General features: G+C 45.6%; 1 protein-coding gene across 1 annotated transcript in view; it reads right to left on the reverse strand.

The window, feature by feature from the left end:
* Positions 1-23,366, reverse strand: part of ZMYM4 (zinc finger MYM-type containing 4) — a gene marked incomplete in the record, with an annotated part of 194,477 nt that overhangs the window by 124,426 nt on the left and 46,685 nt on the right. Inside the window, 1 exon segment of the mRNA XM_073615589.1 lies at positions 11,842-11,903. Within this exon segment, the coding sequence (XP_073471690.1) occupies positions 11,842-11,903 (62 nt within the window).

The raw sequence follows: 23,366 nt of genomic DNA on the forward strand, positions 1-23,366 counted from the left end.
AACACATCAACAGCATGAAAAGCACAGGTGGATCCACTCACATGTACTTCTTTGGTAAACAGCACTATGGAACAGTCAAAGAGATTTCCTCTCTTCCTACCACATCCACTGTGCTTCGTACAGGCACATCAGATGTCGTCACTGGCTCCTCCCGACGCGTTGCGTCACGTCACCTTATCAAAGAAGAATTAGTGGAACTGGTACTCGGAGGGAGTATGAAAAACATTCTCACTAAGGAGGAAAAATATTTGATACCGGATACATGTAGGGTTCCGATAATCGATACGGTCCCTAAAATCCACAAGAACCAAACACAGCCACCAGGAAGACCCATAATTAACGTGATTCAGTCTATAAATGCAAGATTTGGACAATATGTGAATAACTATATACAGCCCTTGGCTTCTCCAAGCATAGCGTGTCACGACATCCCACCACAATAAAGATCCAACATCTCTAAATTTTTGGGCTATTGATAGGTATAAGCCTCATTGGAGGGGGAGCAATAAAATGAGAGAACTCAGTAAAAGCGAATCCAGATGGATATTTGAAATGGCTACTTTTGCTCCGAGGGGCCTGAACATTGATTTTGATCTAAATTTATTTCTGATTTTTAGTATTAGATTTTATATATATGTTTTTTTTAAAATATATTTTTATATTAATACTGTATGTATTAAATGTGGGCTATTGACCCCAAGTATGGATTCAGCAATATTAACATGTATATATGTAGTTCGGATGTAGCAATAGTAACGTGCATACACCTAATTATATTGCACTATACGGAGCTATCTATTTGATGTGCTACAGTTTTAGTGAATATTTAAGTTGACCACTAGAGGGAGTTGGGTAGTAGTAGTCTATGAAGAGTCAAGTTTTTGTTTTTAAAAAACACAGATTTTTAATGTATCTATCTTTTATTAAAATTTATTGTAATCTGTGAACTTGCTATGTATTAAGGTTACAGAGCGCTGAACAAGTATGATGATCCAATGATCACCGACGTCACTAAGGCAACCGGCACGCTTTTACAAGCATAAATATGGAGCTTGGTCTGTCACATGGCTACTCTTGATAAAGTCACGTGACATGTGACGCAATGCGCCGGGAGGAGCCAGTGGCGACATCCGATGTGCCTGTACGAAGCACAGTGGATGTGGTAGGAGGAGAGGGAATCGACTGTTCCATAGCGCTGTTTACCAAAGAAGTACATGTGAGTGGATTCACCTGTGCTTTTCATGCTGTTGATGTGTTCTATGCTGATCATTGCGCAATGATGAATTTCTCTTATTTTATTTATAGTATATTATACTTTGGGACCTATATTTATTGATCCTGGCTATAACCATTATGGTGTAGGTGACTCTACTATGCCCCATCACTGGTGATTTAACAAGAGCATTTATTGATTTTTTTTTTTTTTCTTTTTTTTTTATGTGCTTACTGCTGCTTTTACATTATTTGCTTCTATCACTCAGCACTTTTAGCTATCACTTATTTTCCACTGCTTATTTTGGAGTTTGTGCAGATATTAGGACACTAATTTTTAGCGCACTATTATATTTTTTTATCATGATCTGTCACATTCACCTTCTCCTTAACCTCCCTGGCGGTTTTCCCAAGTGTGGCTTGGGGTTAAATTTCAGTACCATTAGCAATAACCCCGAGCCACACTCAGGATTGCATTGCAGGATCCTGGTGCAGTGTACTTACCTTGTCCCCAGGATCCTGCGATGTTCCCCTGCTGTGTCTGTAGGCTCTGTCCACCGCCCAGATGTCCTGTGTGCTGGGCTCTGTTTCCTGCGAGTGTTGCGACGCACGGGGGCGGAGCCCGGCGGCAAATTCAAAAAATTGAAAATTCATAACACAAACAGTACACTGTAATCTCATAGATTACATTACTGTATGAAATCATTTCACATCCCTTTTGTCCCTAGTGCTTTGTCCAATGCCCTGCATGCAGTTTTATATTATATATACTGTTCTTTCTGCCTGGAAACTTGAGATTGTCCATAGAAACTAAAAAGTGTCCCTTTACGTCAAAAGTGGTTTTAGACTAGCTAGAAAACAGCGATAGTAAATTAGAACACTTGCAGAATTAAGCGATAGTGAATCGTGGGGAAATTCATTTTGTTATTTTTAAATTATTATTTTTTATAATTATTTACTAGACTCTTGTTTGAACAGATTTAAGTGTGTTATTGCTAAGAATTACAAGCCTATAATATAAAATGCCAAATTTCTATGCAAAACAAATGTACCGCATTGAGACCCAAAAATCTGACATAATCATACCGCCAGGGAGGTTAATGAGATAAGATCATGCTTCCGCCCCACAGTCAGCTCCTGGGTAAAGGCGTCCAAGGATGGTTCAAACAAGGGCTCCCCCTCCTGCATTGCTCATAGCATCCTGCATTAGTTCTTGCATACAAGTTCTGCCGAGCAGCATTTGAGCCAGAGGATCCTTCTCATGTGGACAGACATTGTGTCCCATCTGGAAAGTCTTCCAAGATATCTATTAAAAAACTCAAGCCTCTTGGAAAATCTTTAAGGAACTGCCAAATGGCATGATTCCCTGGAACGAAGCATACACTTTGCCCAAACTAAGGGCTTGGCAATTCCCACCACAGGCTGCAGAGTTGACCAAAGAGAGACTCTTTAATCACTTCAATGCAGTGCACTTACACCCCCTTCCTGCCCAGACCAATTTTCAGCTTTCAGTGCTCTCACACTTTGAATGACAATTACTCAGTCATGCAACATTGTACCCATATGAAATTTGCGTCCTTTTTTTCACACAAATAGAGCTTTCTTTTGGTGGTATTTAATCACTAGTGGGTTTTTTATTTTTTGTGTTATACATAAAAAAAGACCGTAAATTTTGTGAAAAAAAAATGCCTTTTTCTTTGTTTCTGTCATAAAATTTTGCAAAGTAGTAATTTTTCTTCATAAAATTTTGGCCAAAATTGATACTGCTACATATCTTTGATAAAAATAACCCAAATTGGTGTAAATTATTTGGTCTTTGTGAAAGTTATAGAGTCTACAAACTATGGTGCCAATCACATCTGATGTACTGACGGTCTATCGCATTTCTTGGGACACTAACAAGTCAGGAAGGTACAAATACCCCCTAAATGACCCCTTTTTAGAAAGTAGACATTCCAAGGTATTAACCACTTGTGTGTGAGGAGAGAAGAGCTGGTAACAGCTAGTTACCGCTCTGTGTTTACATTTATGATCGACTGTGAAAGGATCACAGCCAATCACGTGGGTAAACAGCCAGCCAATGGCTGTTTACCGACTTCGGTGACGAGCAGTGTTCCTGGGAACACGCCACCACCGACGTGCACGTGCAGCGCACTTGCGATCCTGCGCCGTGCACATTGGGGTGGAACTATCTGTGATCGTGACATCACGGCCGATCACCTGGTAAACAGCCATGTCCAATGGCTGTTCACCCCCCTCGGTGGCGAGCGGTGTCTCTGACACGCCGCCACCGAAGGAACACGGATGCGCGTGCACAATCGCGCGCATTCCCTGTTTAAATGGGAGGCCATCATATGACGCCCTCCCGCAACAAGAGCCGCGCCGCCTGGCCGTCAATTGACAGCCGGCAAGCAGTTAAAGAGGGCCTCCATCTTAACCAATGGCAGCTTTAAAGACCAGGACCTCATCCGCCAGGATTATTAGGGTCTTATTTAGGTTGGAAATCTCTGGCTGTTGACCCAGCTAATGCCATTTCTTGTAGAATTCATCCTCCATGGAGTAATGTTGCGCAAAACACTTTGAAGGTGAGGACACCTCTCCTTGCACTGGTAATCGAAATGGGGCGGGCCCACAAATTTACCTCTCTCTAAGGTGAAGTTGGCAGATTGAAGAATAAGAATCGAGGAGGGGGCAGATTCTAATTTAAAGCCCACAGAAATGACAAATTGGACCCAGAGATCTGGGAACTCCCTGATCCAGACTGGCGCAAATGCCAACAGACCTCCCTCTTTTGCGAGGGGTGCGAGTAACACTTCACTGCGAGGAGGGATTCTGGGTAGGCTTGGAGGGTTTTGGGGGTTAAAGGCTTGAGATGAAAGGATGTACCTTTGAGGAGGATGCCTGTATGGAGCAAAAAAGGACCCCCTTTAGTTAGAAGAGGTAGTATTAGCCGGATCAGGCTGTTTTTTTGTAAGGTAAAAGTGCTTTCCCCCGTAACTTCCTTGATAAATCTATCTAGTGATTAACCAGACAATCACTATCAAAAGGCATTCATAAATGACACCTTTTGCAAGCAGACCCTTTAGACCAGGGGTCTCAAACTGGCGGCCCTCCAGCTGTTTCAAAACTACAAGTCCCATCATGCCTCTGCCTGTGGGAGTCATGTTTGTAACTGTCAGCCTTGCAATGCCTCATAGGACTTGTAGTTTCACAACAGCTGGAGGGCCACCAGTTTGAGACCCCTGCTTTAGACCAAGCCTTTAACCACAAAAGTTGGGTCATTTTAGAGACCTTGGGAAGTACATTCTCTAGGGCATCAACACAAAGTAGAAGCGCTGAAGGCATGAGCTGCAATTGTTCCAGTAGAACAGGGTCCTCAAAGACAGAATTGTGTTCTCTATTCATCTGCTCAGCCCACTTAGCAACAGTCTGACAAATGGACAGTCGTGATGGCCCAGAGAGAACAAAGGTTGTCCACAATAGGTTTTCAAAGCTTCCATCAACAGAATCCTTAAAGGGGGGGAACACCCTCAACAAGAACAGCGAAAAGCTTACTAAGAACAAAAATGGCAGGATCCACTACTAGGACAGACAATATTTTCATTTTCCATAGGCTAGCACTCAGCAAAAAGTTTTGGAGAAAGGAACACCTTTTCAGGATTTGGGCAATCCTCGTGCAAAGTTAATTTGCATGTGCTGGGGCGTGGCCTAGCTCATGGAGCTGTAAGACATGCATCGCAGCTGCTCCCATCTCCTGTCATCTTTCCCAACCTCATCAAATCGCATCGTAGGCAAGGGGAAGCCCAAAGATCAATCTAAACCCGCCGGTGACTGGACACAGGGCGACTTGGGGCGATTTCTCACCCGAGCATCTGCCTACATGAACCAGGGGAAATCCAAGATGGCGCATCCATCCCTGGCCCGCTCTGAGCCAGCAGACACCATACAGATACGCTCCAGGGGCCGCTCTGCCTCCCTCACAGACTTTGAGCCTCCCATACACAGACTCACTGTGCTCCGGTATATCTCTGGCTGGGATATGAAGTTGTAGATGCTATCCCTGCAAACATACGACCCTTGCCTACAAAACGAACTTTGAACACTATGTCTCCCGCATAGAGAAGACATATAGGCAGGAGATAACTGAACTTAAAAAAAGACCTGGGGGTTCGCATGTAAGACATAGAGAACACTACTGATGGCATTTGCAACACTTTACAGTCTCACAAGGAGACCCTGAACTTCCACACTGTTTTGCTGCAGCAGCTCATGTATCAGCAGGACAACATGGAGAACCATAACAGACAGAATAATATCAGAATCCGTGACATCCCTGAAACGGTGGAGCACAAGGACCTGGCAGGTGCAGTCACCGCCATTTTTAATCAGCTATTCCAGCAGCCTAAAGATGCTCCTATTGAATTGAACAAAGTTCACAGGACCTCAGGGCCAGAGGAACCATTATTCTTCCTTTGTCCGCGATACACTACACAGGGTCCACTTCTAAAAAAAGTCAAGGAGGAAATTATGCGGGCCGCCAGCACACAAGATTCCATCAGGCTGAACGATGCCCCTGTAATGCTACTACTAGACCTCTCACGCCAAAGCCTGGCCATGCGGCACTCTCTCAAGCCACTCACATCTCTCCTCCAGGAGAAACACATCAAATACCAATGGAGGTTTCCATTCCAGCTGCGGGTCCACCATGAAGGCAAAACTGCCCTATTCCACACCCTGGAGCTGCCCTCAGGTCTCCTTGCCGGACTGGCCCCTCCCCTACTACCCCGGGTCTCTCATTCATTTCACAGTGGCAGAAATACAGCAAGATACAGCGCCCCAGATCTTCCTCCCAGATGCCACTGGATGATTGACCCCACACTGGTTCCTGTTATTTTTGCACCTTCGTTCCGGAGCCGCGATTGCTTTCCTTTGCTACAGCCTAGGACATACACCTTACATCTGTGACCCATTAGGGCACACTCCTTGGATCACTTGAACAGTCTTGTGCACCAGCTACGTTCCTTTTTTTACCTTTTTTTTGGTATCCAGACGAACAGAGGTCTCCTTCGACAATGTAGCTAGCCTATTTGATTGTGACGGTATAGGTTACCCTCCCTCTAGCCACTGCTCACATCTCATCTCCCACAATGTCCCCCAGATTCCCCTATGCCTATCCAACAACAATATGGAGGACTATATGTTTTATCTTGTGTTTCAATGGTGGTTTCCTTCTTTTATTATTCTAATTCTTATTTCTCTTCTGTACTGGAGATAGATTCCGCCCACCCCTCCTGCTATCGCCTCACCTCTCTATTCTGCTCTCTCTGCCTCCCTCACACCCCCCCTTACCTCTCTTCTTTTCCTTTCTATTGAGCAAGCCTTGGTGCAAATCCAGCACGGTGTTAGTTATTTTGTGGAAACTCAGTGTCCCCCTCTCTTTTCCATGATGTCACATGATCAACATTTCCACGATGTCACATGATCATATAACATTATCATCCTTCAACTGCAGGGGTTTTAATACTCCCGAGAAGAGAAGCCAGATATCATACCATTTCCACAAAGCCAGGACTCAAATTTTACTCTTGCAGGAGACCCACTTTAGGGGCACAGCTGTCCCTTAATAATCATTACTATCATCAGTGGTATAGTACAAAACCCGCAAGCCAAATCAAAAGGGGTATCTATATTCTTCCATAAATGTTTGCACCCGGAGGTTCTAGACCCCCTTGTTGATCCCTTAGGTCATTTTCTTTTTCTCAAATTAAAATCGAACTCCTCTATTTTTACAGTAGCGAACGTGTATGGACCTAACCAAGTCAAGAGGAGCTTCCTGTCCATGGTTCTGAACAAATTACTCTCCTTTGGTGGTCCCCGTTTCATTCTAGGTGGAGACCTCAATGTGACCCTTTCCTCGGCCGTGGACACTTCCTCGGTCAAGTCTTCCATCCCCCACTCCACTCTAACACACATCAAATCACTCCTACATTCCGCTCAACTGGTGGACGTCTGGCGAGTGCAGCACCCATTTGAGAGAGATTACAGCTTCTACGACTATAAGAGTTGTGGGCTACAGAGTATCTACTGCTTCCTTGTCTCTCAATCCTTGTTAGATATCCCACTTAAGGCATCCCCTTGGCAATATATTGTGGTCTTACCATGCCCCCGTGCACTTAAGCCTGGCTCACCCCCCTAAGTCCCATAAGACATTTTCATGGCACTTGGACAATTTATTGAAAGACACCCCATGTGTAGCAGCGATTAAACAGACAATCCGTGAATTTATTCAGGATCACCAGTGTGATGAAACCAGCACCCTTATTAAATGGGAAGCCTTAAAATGTGTGCTCTGGGGGACAGTCATACAACACGGCTCCCGCCTAAAGAAGGCCTGATCCGATGATATAGCTCGACATTTTTCCACTATAGCTACGCTCGAAATCTCACATAAAATGGGACCCAGACCCTATAAGATATGTTGACCTCTCCAACGCCCGTCGAGAATTACTCCGTATACTAGATTCCCACTCCTTCATAGCTAGGGACAGGGGACGTAACCATCATTACACCTTAGCCAACAAATGCGAGCAACACCTAGCGAGGGTCCTCCACCCGCACCCACCATGTGGACCCATCCAACACATCTGCACCACTGATCAGCAAAAGATTAGTAACACTCTAGGTATATCCGATGCCTTTCGACACAACTGCTCTCAGCTGTATAATCTTCCCTCGCGGCCTAAAAAACCCACACAGGGGACTCGCATCCCTCTAGCATGGAGGATCACATTTTAGAGACAGCCCTACCACAGATGGATGCCAAAGAGTCAGCTGATCTGGATAACCCTCTATCGCAGGGATATGCAATTAGCGGACCACCAGCTGTTGCAAAACTACAAGTCCCATCATGCCTCTGGGTGTCATGCTTGTGGCTGTCAGAGTCTTGCTATGCCTCATGAGACTTGTAATTCTGCGACAGCTGGAGGTCCGCTAATTGCATATCCCTGCTCTATCGGTAGGGGAGTTCCTAAGTGCCATCAAAGGGCTGAAATCTGGAAAGTGCCCAGACGGGTTTTCCCCTAGGTACTAAAAGTAATTCGCCCAGTCCCTCGCCCCATTGCTCAGCAGCAATTCCATAGACTCCCACCTACCTTCTAAAGGCCTTTTATCTGCGAACATCTCTGTCCTCCCCAAACCAGGCAAGGATCCCTCTCAGTGTAGCAGTTATCGGCCGATTTCGCTCCTCAACTCAGACGTTAAACTTTTCACAAAAGCTCTAGCGAACTGATTATCACCCCTTTTGCTCTCAGTCACTCATAAGGACCAGGTTGGTTTTGTCCCTGGACGAGAGGCCAGGGACAACACCGCTAAAACCATTCACCTCGTTTCTTACATTTAGAGGCACAACTTAAAGGCACGCCTTTGACCGGGTCAATTGGCAGTTCTTGTGCCTCTCCATTGAACATACAGGCCTCGGTACCACCTTTGTATCCAAGGTTATATCATTGTACTCCCGGCCATCTGCATGTGTTATGGTTCCTTGTCCACAACGTTTCATACCTCTAACGGTACCCGCCAGGGATGCCCCCTGTCCGCTCTTTTTGTTCTGGACACCCTCCCTAAGCTACTTTAGTTATCTCAGACGGTACCTATTACTGTCCCCAAATGCTTTTTCTGTTCCTAGCGCCTGTCAATACATTTCATTTGGCACCAAGGCCTAACCCATATCCGTCACACATTGCTCACATACTCCAAAATTCAAGGGGGGATGGGCCTCCCAGACTTTGAACTATACCATAGGGCAGCTCTATTGTCTAGGATATTGGAATGGTCCCCTCGCCTTCCCTAAAGCATCCACCATGGTAGAATAAGACCTCTCCACCCAAGACCTACGGGCCCTACTATGGGGCTACAGGCAGAAACTGCACTAACTTTCCTCCTCCTCCCCCCCCCCATTAACCACCGCTGCCTTACATTTGTGGTACAAAAGAGGGCTATCATCGATTCTATCCACAGGCCCCTCACGTCATTGTTAGACCACCCCGCGCTGCCTCAGGGGATGGGGTCCAATGTGGTAGGCCAATACTCACGCTCTACCTGGCCAGTAGCAGGCTCATTTATAAATCCCACCTCAGGTACCCTGTTGTACCAAGGGGCCATGGTAACTGGCTCATGGCCCTTTGTATATCCTCCTTCTGCTCTGATTTTCCTCCTCCCAAAATAAAAGATTCCTGAAAGGCTATGAACAGCTGTGCTCTCTCTTAGAAACACCCAGACACTTGATCTCTACTATTTAGAAATTACAACACTTACTGCTGCACAATCAACCCCCCCTCTGTCACTAGGAGGTGGTCTACAGATCTGGGAAAGGATCTCTCTTAAGTTGACTGGCAAAAGTTATTCCATTTCATGCACAAATCCTCTATATCCTGCTATACCCAGCAAAAAAAAACAAAACAAAACAAAAAACTTTAAACTCCTCTCCAGATGGTACAGGAACCCTCAATCTCTACATAAAATATTTCTATCGATAGCTCCCTTGTGTTGGAAATGCGGCTCGGCCGAGGTAAGCCATTTACACATTTAATGGAACTGTATAGGAATACAACCCCTCTGGTTGCAGGTTTTTACCATATATAGCAGCCTATATGATCGGCCACTGGCACGCACCCCAGAGATAGCTTTATTATCCATGCTTCCAGGTTCCCTAGCCTCCCAAAAACTGTACTGTATTGCGCTTTTTCTTGTCAGCCGCCAGACAGCTCATCCTCCTATTTTGGAAAACAACTACCACCCCCACTTTGTCTATGTGGGTCTCAATGATCAATGACACTGTGCATATGGAAGAGATGCTAGCCCTAGACAATGACACTTATGAAAAATTTAAGGTCCTATGGCTCATTTGGATTGACTTTTCTACCTTGGACTCTGAAAACTATGCTGGCACCCCATAGCCACCACAGAAACACTTCCTGATTCCATCACACAGGTTTGCTGCACAAAGGTTTGCTTAATTCCCTTTTGACCCTCTCCCCTCTTGCGCTATACCTGAACTTTCCCCCCTTCTTTCTTTCTTCTCTCCTCTTTCTTTTTTTCTATTTGTATGTCTCCTCACCCCAAACCCAAATGCTCTAATAAGTTTCACTTCAAGACGTAAGGGTTTTAGCCTCTTGATATTGCAAGATATCTGTACGATGGTACTTCACTCAGGCTTATATTTTAACTAGGGATGCACTGAAATTTCGGCCGCCTAAAAATATCGGCCAAAAATGGCAATTTGCCGAAAGAGAAATCACGCCGAAAATGGGGCAGGGGCCCCGCCCTTGGTGCCACCCATTACGGGGGGGGGGGGCGCGTCAGGGCCGATCCTAGGTGGGTGCAGTTCATCCGGGCGCTACAGAGGTGGCGCCAGAGTGCTCCCCGCCAATCCTCCTCCTCCTCTTTTTGTCCATGTCGAGAGGCGGCTCTCGCCGCTGGTCGCTGCCGCCGCTGTGTTTCCCAAGCCCGCCCCCCCCTCCCTCCTCCTGTCAGAGGAGGAGAGCGAAGCAGCCAGAGATCGGAGCGGCTGTCTCTGTGTGGAGGCAGAAAAGCCGCGCAGTGATGTCGCTAAGGGGGCGGTCCGTGCCTGCAGTGACATGTGTTCTCCTCCTCCTCTTCTCTGTCTTAACTCCTACCTGCTGCGATCTGTTCTCCACCTGTTCTCCCATCTGTTTTTATGTCAGTTCTAAATTAGAACTGCAGTCTCTGACCATCTCCTGTACCATGTCCCCAGTCTCTGACCATCTCCTGTACCATGTCCCCAGTTTCTGACCATCTCCTGTACCATGCCCCCAGTCTCTGACCATCTCCTGTACCATGTCCCCAGTCTCTGACCATCTCCTGTACCATGTCCCCAGTCTCTGATCATCTCTTGCACCATGACCCTTGTCTCTGACCATCTCCTGTACCATATCCCCAGTCTCTGACCATCTCCTGTATAAAAATATTTTTTAAAAACAGCCAGTTTCGGTACCGGTTTTTGGCCTAGCCAGTTTCGGCACCAAAAATCCCATTCGGTTCACCCCTAATTTTAACATGCACTGGATACATGACTTGCGCTGTACGATTTTCTGTAATGAACATCTGGTCAATATCTATGTTCTTATATTTTGTTAAGCATAATAAAAACATATTTGACTCTAATTTGCATGTGCTGCAAGGGAAAAAAGTCTTTCTGGACTTCACCAGCCACTTCTTGCCTAAAGCATTTGCTTAGGATGTGGAGATTCCAGTGCTGCTAGGCAAAGGCTAGTACGCACCGAATCAATAAGTGAACTCACAGTCAAAAGCATATGGTCCGGAGCCTTATTCATGTCTTGTTAGACTCAGAAGTTAAACTCTACTGCAGGATCCTCTTCTGCATCCACCTCATCCTCAAAAAGGCTGGGAGGTTCAGGATCATGCTCTTGAATATGCTCTTGAATAGATTCAGGTGGTGGTAAGGCAGAAGCGCACTTTTGGGCCCTGGAGACCAATGGTTCTAGACAGGCAAAGAGTTTCCCCAAAGAAAACTTTATCCTACATGAACACAGTGATTCAGCTAAAGACAAACATGCAAACATATAGATATATACATAAGGCTTGCCTTACCCTAAAATTACTATCTGGGGCTTGTGCTGCCAGCTGTGTTCGGGAAGACTCCTCCATTTGACCTGAAAATATGTAAAAAAAATTAAATTTAACAATGGCGTTTTAGTTAGAATAGAGAGGTTGTGTATCCATCACTTTGCTGTTTTGCATGCAATTGCCTACACTGTTATACATTGTTGAAAACTCAAATATGTATTGAATAAAACAATAGAGAGGATACGTTGTCAGTCTTATTTTGCAGTCATAGTTTTAAAAATAGAGGGAGCAAAACAAGCTACAACCAATTCTCAAGTTTTATTTAAAATTACTACTTAATGTTTTGTTCTAGATATACTTGCCCACTTCAGAAAATTCCTCTCCCAGGTATAATCTTCCTTAAAATGTTTTAACTGACGGCGTATGCATTTCTTTATATATAGATAATATAGTGGCAGGCACGATCGGCGCTGATCGCGTACGTCAGCACGGGGATTTGTGTGTGTAAGCACACAAATCCCTGTGCTGTCAGAGGAGAGGAGCCATATCGTTTGTTCCTACTAAGTAGGAAAAACAATATGTCTCCTCTCCTAGTCAATCTTTCCCATAGTTTGTAGACACTACAACTTTTGCGCAAACCAATCAATATACGCTTATTGCAATTATTTTTTTACCAAAAATATGTAGGAAAATTTATATTGGCCTAAACTGATAAAGAAATTAGTTTTTTGTTTTTTTTAATTTGGAGGATATTATAGCAAAAAGTAAAAAAATTTTTATTTTTTTTTCAAAATTGTCGCCCTTTTTTGTTTATAGCGCAAAAAAAAAAAAAAAAAAAAAAAAAAAACGCAGGAGGTGATCAAATACCACCAAAAGAAATCTCTATTTGTGTGTGTGTGTGTGTGTGTGGGGGGCAAATTTCATTTGGGTACAGTGTAGAGCTACACGATTCTGGCTAAAATGAGAGTCACAATTTTTTTGCTTAGAAGATAGATCACGATTCTCTCACGATTCTTACGGCGTAACATCATCTTTCACATTAAAACAAAAAAAAAAAAAAATGGGCTAACTTTACTGTTTCGTTTTTTTGTTTTTTGTTTTTTTATTCATTTATTAATTTCCCCAAAAATTGCATTTGAAAGGCTGCTGGGCAAATACAGTGTGACATAAAATATTGCAGCAATTGCAATTTTATCCCCTAGGGTCTCTGCTAAAATATATATATAATGTTTGGGGGTTCCAAGTAATTTTCTAGCAAAAAATTGATTTTAACTTAAGAAAGAAGTGTCAGAAAAAGATTTAGACTTTAAGAGCCCTTTCACACTGGGGCGGTTTGCAGGCGTTATTGCACTAAAAATACCACCTGCAAACCGACCCACAACAGCCTCTACTGTTTGTTCAGTGTGAAAGCCCGAGGGCTTTCACACTGAAGCGGTGTGCTGGCAGGAAAAGAAAAAAAAACTCCTGCAAGCTGCATCTTTGAAGCGGTGAAGAAGCGGTGTATTCACCGCTCCTGCCCATTGAAATCAATGGGGCAGCGCGGCTACAGCCGCGCTATGCGAGCGGTTTTAACCCTTTTTTCGGCCGCCAGCGGGGGTTAAAACCGCACTGCTAGCGGCCGAATACCGCTGCAAAAACCACGGTAAAACGGCGCTAAAAATAGCGCTGTTTTACCACCGACGCCCCAGTGTGAAAGGGGCCTTAGTGGTTAAACTTCCTGCATTTACACGTTGTTGAAAACTTGGCAGACTGCCAGGCTTATTTATTTACACAGAAGTTCTTTCCCTTTGATCTAAGAAGGAAGCTTAGTTAAAATGTATCAATTTAAAGACTTGGCAGAATGCCTGGATGTTTTCTTTTGACATCTGAGTGAGCAGATAGTCTCTTCACTTGTTTATATGAAGGAATTGGCAACCTCTGCAGGAGAGATCGTCAGGGGAGGTGAATCGAGATCACGATTTTTTTAACGATTAATTGTGCAGCTCTAGTACAGCGTCGAACGATCATGCAATTGTCAGTTAAAGCGACGCAGTGCCAAATTGTAAAAGGTGCTCTGGTCAGGAAGGGGGTAAAATCTTCCAGGGCTGAAGCGGTTAAAGTGTAAACCTCACACACGAAATATGAACAAAGCATATCCCTCTATAGTGTGTACTTGTCTCAATCCAGAGCACTAAGTGTCAATTCTGCCTGCTGCTTTGTTCCTCTGTTATCAGCACAATACACTTGACAAGTTTTCCTGACACCAAAAGAAAAAAAAAAAGTGACAGGGGAGGGATCTCCAGTTGACAGAGCCTTGGCTCTGTTGCTGTGTGAGGGGTTTCCCCTTTTTCCCTCTAATTAGCACTCAGAGCTCTCCTCACTGAGCTCTGCAAAGTGTACCTTCAGCTCCCTGCCCTCTTTTTCCTAATAGCTCAGACAAGCTTTATAAATTCTGCACTTTGAACAGCTGTAGAGAAGAGAAGACTGTCGATAGACAGATACAACTTATGTAAGAGGATTTGTTTCATCTCTGTGGATCACCGAGGCCAATTACATCACTGGGTTTATGCAAGGCATTACGACCACTTTAAAATGATCCTTTGTCAAAAATGGCCATAAATGCTTTACCTGTACAGAAGAAAGCAAATACTTGTATCTCATGTGTACTCAGGGTGGACTACCTAAGGATAGTTTTCTGTTGAAGATACATTAATAATTTAGTTTATTCAGCATGAAATGGAGCTTAGTTATGTAGTATGAAGCTGTATACCAAAAAAGTAAATATTGCAGAATATTTCAATGTATCTAAGCTCTGCAAGCTGAGATAACATGCACTGCATTAATGCATTCACACAATATCATAGTAACCATGAGCTAAAACAAAGTTCAGGAATATTCCATTATCCCATTGTTTTGCAACTCCATGCACACTACAAACTATATAATTGAATTGGTTCGGATAGCACTGTTTTACTAACCTGACAGCTTATTATTCTAAAAATAGAATCTTTAATATTTGCAAACAAAATGAAGGTTTCCCAAATACCAGCAAGAATGAGTCCTTACATTTAAAGCGCACCTGTCATTTCAGATCCATCATGGCACCACCTGTTAGCGGGCATCCACTCACCTGCTGCCACACCACGTCCCTCACCTTGTTGTGTCACTGCCGCATCACCAGCCCTCCCATTAAAGTGAATAGGACTGTCTGCAAGTCAACAGCAGGTCCAAGGAGACGCTGTAGGACAGAGATGACAGTTCTTTAAAAATTATGACTTAAATCAAATCCACCCTAGATGCACTGTGGCAGATTCGTACAGGATCATGGCGTATTGCCTCTGGCTGCTTTGAGAGCACAATATGGCAGTTTTCCGATGGATGACTGGCGCTACAGGCAGATTCAACATCTCCTTCGAGGTCTGCCCCAAGCCGTGCGATCTCCCACCTGAGCGACCCCGTTCGAAAAATTATTTAGGTCATCCCATTCCATTTCAGTGCTGTATGGGATGCTGCAGTCACTGGAAAAACAGGGTGAAGCCTGCTTATATCGGAGAATGGGAGAGAGACCTGCAGCATGTATTTTTCTGTGGCCCAAATTGACCACCTTTACCGCCTTATACACTCCAGTTCCGTGGACACGAAAATGCAGGAGATGCAAGAAAATGCAACTGTGACGAGCTCTCCAGGGGAGCAATCTTCCATAACTGCTACATTAGGCTTGGTTGGGATTTCCAGTGATCTTTGATTCTCCCAGAACATCACCAGTCATGAGCATGCTGATCCTAAGACATCATTTGTCTTTCTTCCGAGTTAAACCCACTAGTTATGCCATGCTATATCACGTTATGTAATTGAGTGCTTCCTTTGTTCTTTATACTTGTTCTTACATATCCCTCCTCTTTTCCTGCTCTCCTCCTTTCTCCCTTTACCTTTTCTTTTAAAAGGTTTCTGGATCTGTGGCCTGGTATTAGGTACATAGTCCCCACAAGCTACAATTTCTGTAGGTGGTTGTGAGACTTTATGTAGTGTAAGGTTTAGCAGCTATAACTTGGTTATGATGTACTGTATGTCTCAGCAGCCCATTTGACTGAACTCTATACTGCACTGACTGTTTCCTGATTTGACTTGGCTATTGTTAAAAATTATTTCATGGGGGCATGGCTTGGACATGGCGGAGTGAAGAAGCTCATGGCTAGAGCTCCCGACCCGCCAAAATCGGCTATTAAACCGGTACTTCACCCTCTTTAACTGGCAATGACATACCGGAGAAGAGGAAGGACCAGGGGAACAACTAGAGCGAGTCCGGCAGCCTCAATCAGTCGCTATCTCCAATATCCAAATCAAACGGCAGCTACACCGGCAGCTACACCCGCAGCTACACGTGGTGGAAGAGGGACGAAGGACTCACCTTCCACATCTATGGCAGCTTCTAGGAGCCAGGCATCAAGCTCACTGGAGGGGATGTCCTCACTTCTGGCACCGCCACCTGGTAGCCCGAGCGGATCGGAAGACTCAGCAGGGTCGAGACGGACTGACGCTGACATCAGGACTTTGCTACTCGCACTACCAACTAAAGCTGACATCGGGGCACTGGTAAGACGGATGGAGGAGAAACACAGTCATGACATCCAGGAAATCCGTAATGAAGTCCACACAATCAATGATAGACTTTGCACGGAAGAATCAGAGGTGAGCTCACTGGGGCTGCGGGTCACTCAGCTGGAGAGGGTACAGACAGCCCTCCAGGAGCACATGACGGATCTCCAGCTACAGGCTGAAGATTTTAAAAAACCGCAGCCGCCGCAACAATTTGCGGATCAGGGGACTACCCGAGGCGACTGGCCCTGAAAACCTCCAGGAGTCTATCACAGCAATTTTCCAACAGGTTCTAAGTCCAGACCCCCCCCCCCGCCAACATGGAGTTCGATCGGGTCCACCGAGCGTTAGGGCCTCGATCACAGGATTCAGAGCGCCCCAGAGACGTGATCTGCCGTCTCCACCGCTACTCGCAGAAAGAGCTAGTGCTACGAGCAGCCCGATCCAGAGACCAAATTGATTTTGATGGAGCCAGTATTACCATCTTCCCCGACATCTCACGGGCAGCACTAATAAGACGGGTTATGTTAAAGCCTCTGCTTGAGAAGCTGAGGAGAGCTGAGCTGCCTTATCGTTGGGGGTTCCCGCTACAACTTACAGTGCGCAAAGGCAGTTCTTCCTTCACAGTGCGGCGTCACACAGATCTCCCAGATCTTTTCTCGTTCCTGGACATGGATCCTTTCCCTCTACCTGACTGGTTGCAACCACTACCGCCCAGGGACGCTCGCTCAACACCCTCAGCCCCTGGACCAGGCTTACCCCGGCGCTCTACAAGAACAGACGTGAGAAGAAACCTAGTGAACATTGTTGATCACTTGCACAGTACCCTGACGTGATTCTATGTGTTGACCGTGTGTTGGGGGAGGAGGGGGGGGCCCTTTTCTTTTATGCCTCAGCCTGAAGCAACCCGAACGCTATCCCTGCAAGGATCACATGTGGACTCCCCCTCTCGGCCCCTGATCTGTGAAAAATGGTTTGGTCTTGTGAAACATCTGTGAATCCCGCCCAGGGGGGGTTCGCAAAGCATCTCCTTCTGCTGAACTCCAGTGCTGGGGGGACATTGCAGGCATAACGTCACATTGCAGGCATAGGAAACTAATAATGGTGACGATTCTATAAGTAAAACAGTGACTCAATCCTGCTTTCTGAAGCAACATGAGTTGGGGGCTGTGTCAATTTGCTAAAACACATGGGTGGGACAGAAACCCCAAAGTGGTCATCTACAATAGAGAGGGCAGTAAATGATGGTTCTGTCGTCTCCCTTCATTTTCCGATCCTCCCCTCCCCTGTGCTGGCCCCCCCTTCCTCCTCCTTCCCTGTCCTCCTTCCTCCCCATTCCTCCTCCCCCCCCTCCTCCCCCCCTCCCTCCTCCTCTCTCCCTCCTACCCCCTCCCCTCTCCCTCCCCCCCCCTCCTCTCTCCCTCCTCCCCCCCTCCCTCCTCCTCTCTCCCTCCTACCCCCTCCGGTCCACCTTCCCCCCCCCCCCGTCGCCTTCTCCCCCCCGGCCTCCCTGTGCTCCCCTCCCCCATCTGGGAGTGGTCCTCCATAAGTCTGGTGATTCATTCCTCTGGACTTTCCCAGCACCCCCCTTCATTACTGCAGATATGTGTGTGGAGGGGGAGGGTCTGGGTTGATTGTGGTCCAGACCACAGTCTGGGTCACACCGAAGTGTGGGGAGGGTTTGCAGGGACTAGGGCCTCCGCCCCCCTTTGCCAGCGGAGGGGGGGATGTGTGGGGGTTGGGAGCCGTGTGAAACCATGACAAATCATCTCCATCTGGGGCTGGGGCTCAATATAAGGGACTGAGGCTATGTTCAAGCCTATGTTTATATGCAATGTGTTATAGTTGGTTCGACTTTACCGATTTGTGTTTTTCTTTTCTCTTTGTTTTTTCTTTTTGCTCTGCTATGTCATGTTAAAGTACTTTGTTATTTGGTTTGATGGCTATGCTTCTAGATTCGGAGCGGGGCGTTATCTGTGTGCCTGAAATACTACTCACTAACAGGGTCTTACTTATGGGGCGGGTCGTGCCTGAATCTGGGCTGACATGGTGGTCACGCCTGTGCGGGCGGGGCTGGTCTTCCATTTGACCCGTAATGACGAACTCCCGCATGCACGGTAACGTTTAGCTCCAGGAATACTGCTAGATGGGTTGGGAAAGGGAGCCTCCGACCCCTGCTGTGTCCGACTACTCCCCAGACTTAGGACTGCTCCCGTAAAGTGGCCTTCTCTTCTGGGAGGCTACTGAGGTGCATTGAGACTAGGTCTCATATACGCCCTTGGCGTATTAGAACCCTCCTCCACCTTATACTTACCCTTCTTCTCTGACTTCACTTTCTTACTACTACTTTCTACTATCTCCTCTCCCCTAACCCCCCCCCCTCTCTTTTTTTTTTCTCCCCTCTTCCATCTCCCTTGCCTCCTACTCCGGCCGCTGCCATGCCTAAAGACAAATCGAAACCTGTCCGCCTGGTCTCTATTAATGTGAGAGGACTAAATACTCCCGAGAAGCGCACCATGGTACTTAATAACTTAAAACATATGAAAGCCCAAGTATGCTTCCTCCAGGAGACGCATTTCCGTGGAGACAAACCACCAAGACTCCATGACCACTTATTCCCAACAGCATACCACGGTTGCTCTTCTGATTCCAAGTCAAAAGGAGTGAGTATCCTTATTCGTAGCAATACCCCTTGGGTTATGAAAGATCGCTGGGATGATGCAGAGGGCAGAGCACTTTTCGTAAAGGCGACGATTGGAACAACTCTGGTGACCCTGGTAAACCTACACCTCCCCAACTCTAACCAGATAACATTCCTGGAGAATACAATGTCCACCCTGGAAGAGTTTGCTGAGGGGGAGACCTGAATTTTACATTAGACCCGACTATAGATTCCCCCAAAAACACATCTCAGATCTCATACGCGGCACTGAGGCGACTCAAGAGAAACCTACATGCTTTCCACTTGATAGAAGTGTGGCGGGTCCTCCACCCTAACCATAGGGACTACACATTCTATTCACATCCCCATGATTCTTACACGAGAATCGATATGTTCATGATACCACAGTCGCTCTTATCCAGGGTCACTTCGGCCTCAATTGGCTCTATTACGTTTTCAGACCATGCACCAGTCTTGATGGGGGTGGACTTGATTCAACCTACCACGAAACAATGGACATGGAGAATCAATAACTTGCTGATACAGACCCCAGAGATAATTGCGGAAGTATCAAAAGAATTGGAACAATATTTCTCCACCAATGTAAACCCTGAGGTACACCCAACGATTGTTTGGGAAGCCCACAAAAGCTATATAAGAGGTCTCCTGATCAAAATAGGATCCCGTGTAAAGAAAGAAAGAGCTACACAAATAGGGGACCTTCTGAGAAAAATCAGAACCCTAGAGAGTACCCATAAGCAATCACTGGCGTCCCAAGCCCTAGCAGAACTGACAATCCTGCGAAATCAGCTTCGAGCCTTGACACTAGTTAAGGCTAAGGAGATGATCTCTAAATGTCGCCGTTCGTTCTACGAACACGGCAATAAATGTGGAAAGACTCTGGCAAGAGCACTGAGAGTCCAGAAAGCACGCACATTTATCCCTGAAATGCTGAATAAAACACAAAATAAGGTTCATACTACAGAGGGAATAGCAGCGCTTTTCAAGGAATATTATAAAGACTTATATAACCTCCCATCCCCACAATCGGATAAAGATAAAGCCACCGAAAAAAAAGCAATTCAGATATATCTTCGCAACTCAGGCCTACCGCAAATTCCAGAAGACGACTTGAGCGAACTGGAAAAGCCGATCTCTGCAGATGAAGTGCATACGGCAATGGCACAAATGCAGCTGGGTAAGGCTCCGGGCTCAGACGGGTACTCCCTACTGTATTATAGGACTTTTGGAGGCCTGCTGACTCCACACTTTATGTCGGCCTATAATGCAACGGGGGAAGGAAGGATCCTTCCTAGAGACACATTGAGAGCCCACATTTCAGTTATTCCTAAAGAAGGAAAAGACCCACTACATTGCCAAAACTACAGACCAATATCCCTATTGAATGTAGACTTAAAAATTTTCACTCAAATCCTCTCCATGCGCATGATTAACCTAATCCCATTATTAATCCACTCTGACCAGGTAGGATACATCCCAACAAGAGAGGTGCGTGATAACACGACAAAGGCAATTAACTTGGTCCAAGCAGCTAGATTGAGGAAAATCCCTATGTTGCTTCTCTCAACGGACACCGAAAAGGCGTTCGACCGAGAAAGTTGGCCTTTTCTATTCGAAACACTAAGATACATTGGACTGAGGGATAGAATGATGAATTGGATTTGTGCTATCTATTCATGTCCATCAGCCCAGGTTAAAGTCAATGGACACCTATCTTCCACTTTTAACATATCAAATGGGACGAGACAGGGGTGTCCTCTATCACCTCTGATTTTCGTACTCACCCTCGAACCTTTCCTGTGAACCATCCGGAACAACCCAGATATTGAAGGCATTAGCCTAGATGCCACCCTATCCCCGAAAGTAGCAGCCTTCGCCGACGATCTTCTATTCTTCCTGACTAAACCTTTGCTGTCCATTCCAAACCTACTCAATGAACTAAAGACATACGAGGGTCTAGCACATTATCGTATTAACTATCAGAAATCGGAAGCACTAGATGTGAACCTACCAACCTCCCTAACTTCCCTACTCAGATCGGACTTCCCCTTTAAATGGGCCAATTCTCATATTAAATACTTAGGAATACTATTACCTAGAAAGACGGAGGACATTTTTCGTCTCAATTTCCCCCCCCCGCTCTTGACAGAGAATAAAAAAGATTTGCAGGAATGGCACCGTGGCCTCTTTACCTGGTTTGGACGCTGCAGCATAATCAAAATGAATATTATGCCCAGACTCTTATACTACTTCCAGGCACTCCCGATACAAATTCCTATGGCCTTTTTGAAAACGGTCAATAGAGTGATAACGCAATTCGTCTGGGCCAGTAAACCTCCTCGATTGGCACAAACAATACTCCGACTCCCAAAAATAAAGGGTGGCATTGCCCTCCCAGACGCAACCTTATATCACACAGCGTGCCATTTGACCCGAATACTAGATTGGAGCAGATATGAGACCTTGAAACAGTGGGTAAAAATAGAAAACTCCTTGACGGGGGTTCAGTTAGACCAAATACCCTGGTGCCAGCAACCTCTACCGAAGCAGATTTTGTCCCACCCCACGGTGGGAGTGACGATCCGGGCCGCGTGGAGGGTTTTTAGAGACTTACCTCTCCCGTCCCCGATCACCCCTGTAATAGGTAACCCGGCTTTCACTCCGGGACTTAGGGATCCTAGATTCCGAGAACTAAAGGGAACACAGAAATCGCAAGCCAGACATTTCTCATAGACGGCCACTGGCAAAGTAGACAACAAATTATAGAGGATCCAGCTCTGCAGGGGCTCTCTTTCTGGAAAAGAGTTCAGCTCTCCCACTTCATTAGCTCATTACCACCACCGTCCGCATTCAGGAGGCAACTAACTTCCTTTGAAATGCTATGTTTAGACCGGACTCCACTGATTTCCATAACATACCAGCTATTGGTGTCCCCGCAACCAGGAGAAAAACCTAAATACATAGACAAATGGGAGCGAGACTTAGGACTAAAATTTACGGATAAACAGATTGACCGTATAATCCTTTTCTCCCAAAAGACTTCCATCTGTGCAAGACACTTAGAAGCAGGATACAAAGTGTTGTCCCGCTGGTATTGCACGCCAGATAAGATACACAAAATGTTCCCCCGGTCCTCGGACCGGTGCTGGAGGTGTGGGGATGAAGTTGGAACATTCCTACACGTTTTTTGGTCTTGCAGGCTGATACGGCCCTTTTGGACAGAGGTACACAGGATCGTCCAGAGATTCACGGATCGGGACTTGCCGGACTCCCCTGAGTTCTTCCTTCTGCATCATCATAAGATCCCAACTAAGAGCTACAAGAAATCAATACTACCATTTTTGCTCACCGCAGCAAAAAGTTGCATCCCACTGTATTGGAAGCAGACCCAACCACCGACGGTAGCTGTATGGCTGAACAGAGTAGCTGACATACATGCAATGGAGGACTTGGTGGCCACGGAAAAAGGCCTAAGTGAAAAATTCTCCAAAAAATGGTACTTCTGGCACGAATTTATCTATTCTGAGGAATACGGACAGCTAGTAAATCGTTCCCCACGAAGGGGAATAAGTGCAAAATGTCCCCGATGATGTGTTTGTGGCTGGCCGGAGGGGTTTGCTCCCTCCTCTCCACACCCCCCCCCAGTTTTTTTTTTTTTTTTCTTTCCCCTACCCTCTAAGCTTCCACCTTGTCTTCTTTCATCTTCTTCCCCTCATCCTAACCTCCCACTTTCTTTTTTTCAACATTTCCCTTTTCTATTTCTTGTACTACCCGATGTTTTTACATCGGTCGTAGACTTAAGGGGTTGGTGTGTATTGACGCCGGCCCCTTAACTAAATCCTTAAAACACAGCTCTTGCCGGAAAAAATTACAAGGGTCATGCGGGATACGGAGGCCTCCTCTCTGCTAGGCATACACCCAGTCTCTATTCAGATGGGAAAAATTTTTTGTAACAAAACCTTAGGTATATACATAATGGAGCTACTGGGATGTATATCAGATATTGTCTTTGTAACATACTTTGTTGAGTGTTCTGTATTACCGCGTGATAAACCCTGATAAAGAATTTACAAAAAAATTATTTCATGTTTCTGATTTTCTCTTTGTTGATGTGGGAAAAAAAAAATGTATATCAAATCCACCCTGTGTCTACCAGTACAGGACATGGAGGTTGATGCGAGAAACTAGGTAATACTGCAGGGGATAAGGAGATTGACACTTCCAGAGATGCTAATACCTGCAAGAGACTTTCTTTACAGGAAAAGTATTTATGGACATATGTAATTTTGAT

This window comes from Aquarana catesbeiana, linkage group LG02 (assembly GCF_042186555.1).
Source record: "Aquarana catesbeiana isolate 2022-GZ linkage group LG02, ASM4218655v1, whole genome shotgun sequence".
Classification (NCBI taxonomy): domain Eukaryota; kingdom Metazoa; phylum Chordata; class Amphibia; order Anura; family Ranidae; genus Aquarana; species Aquarana catesbeiana.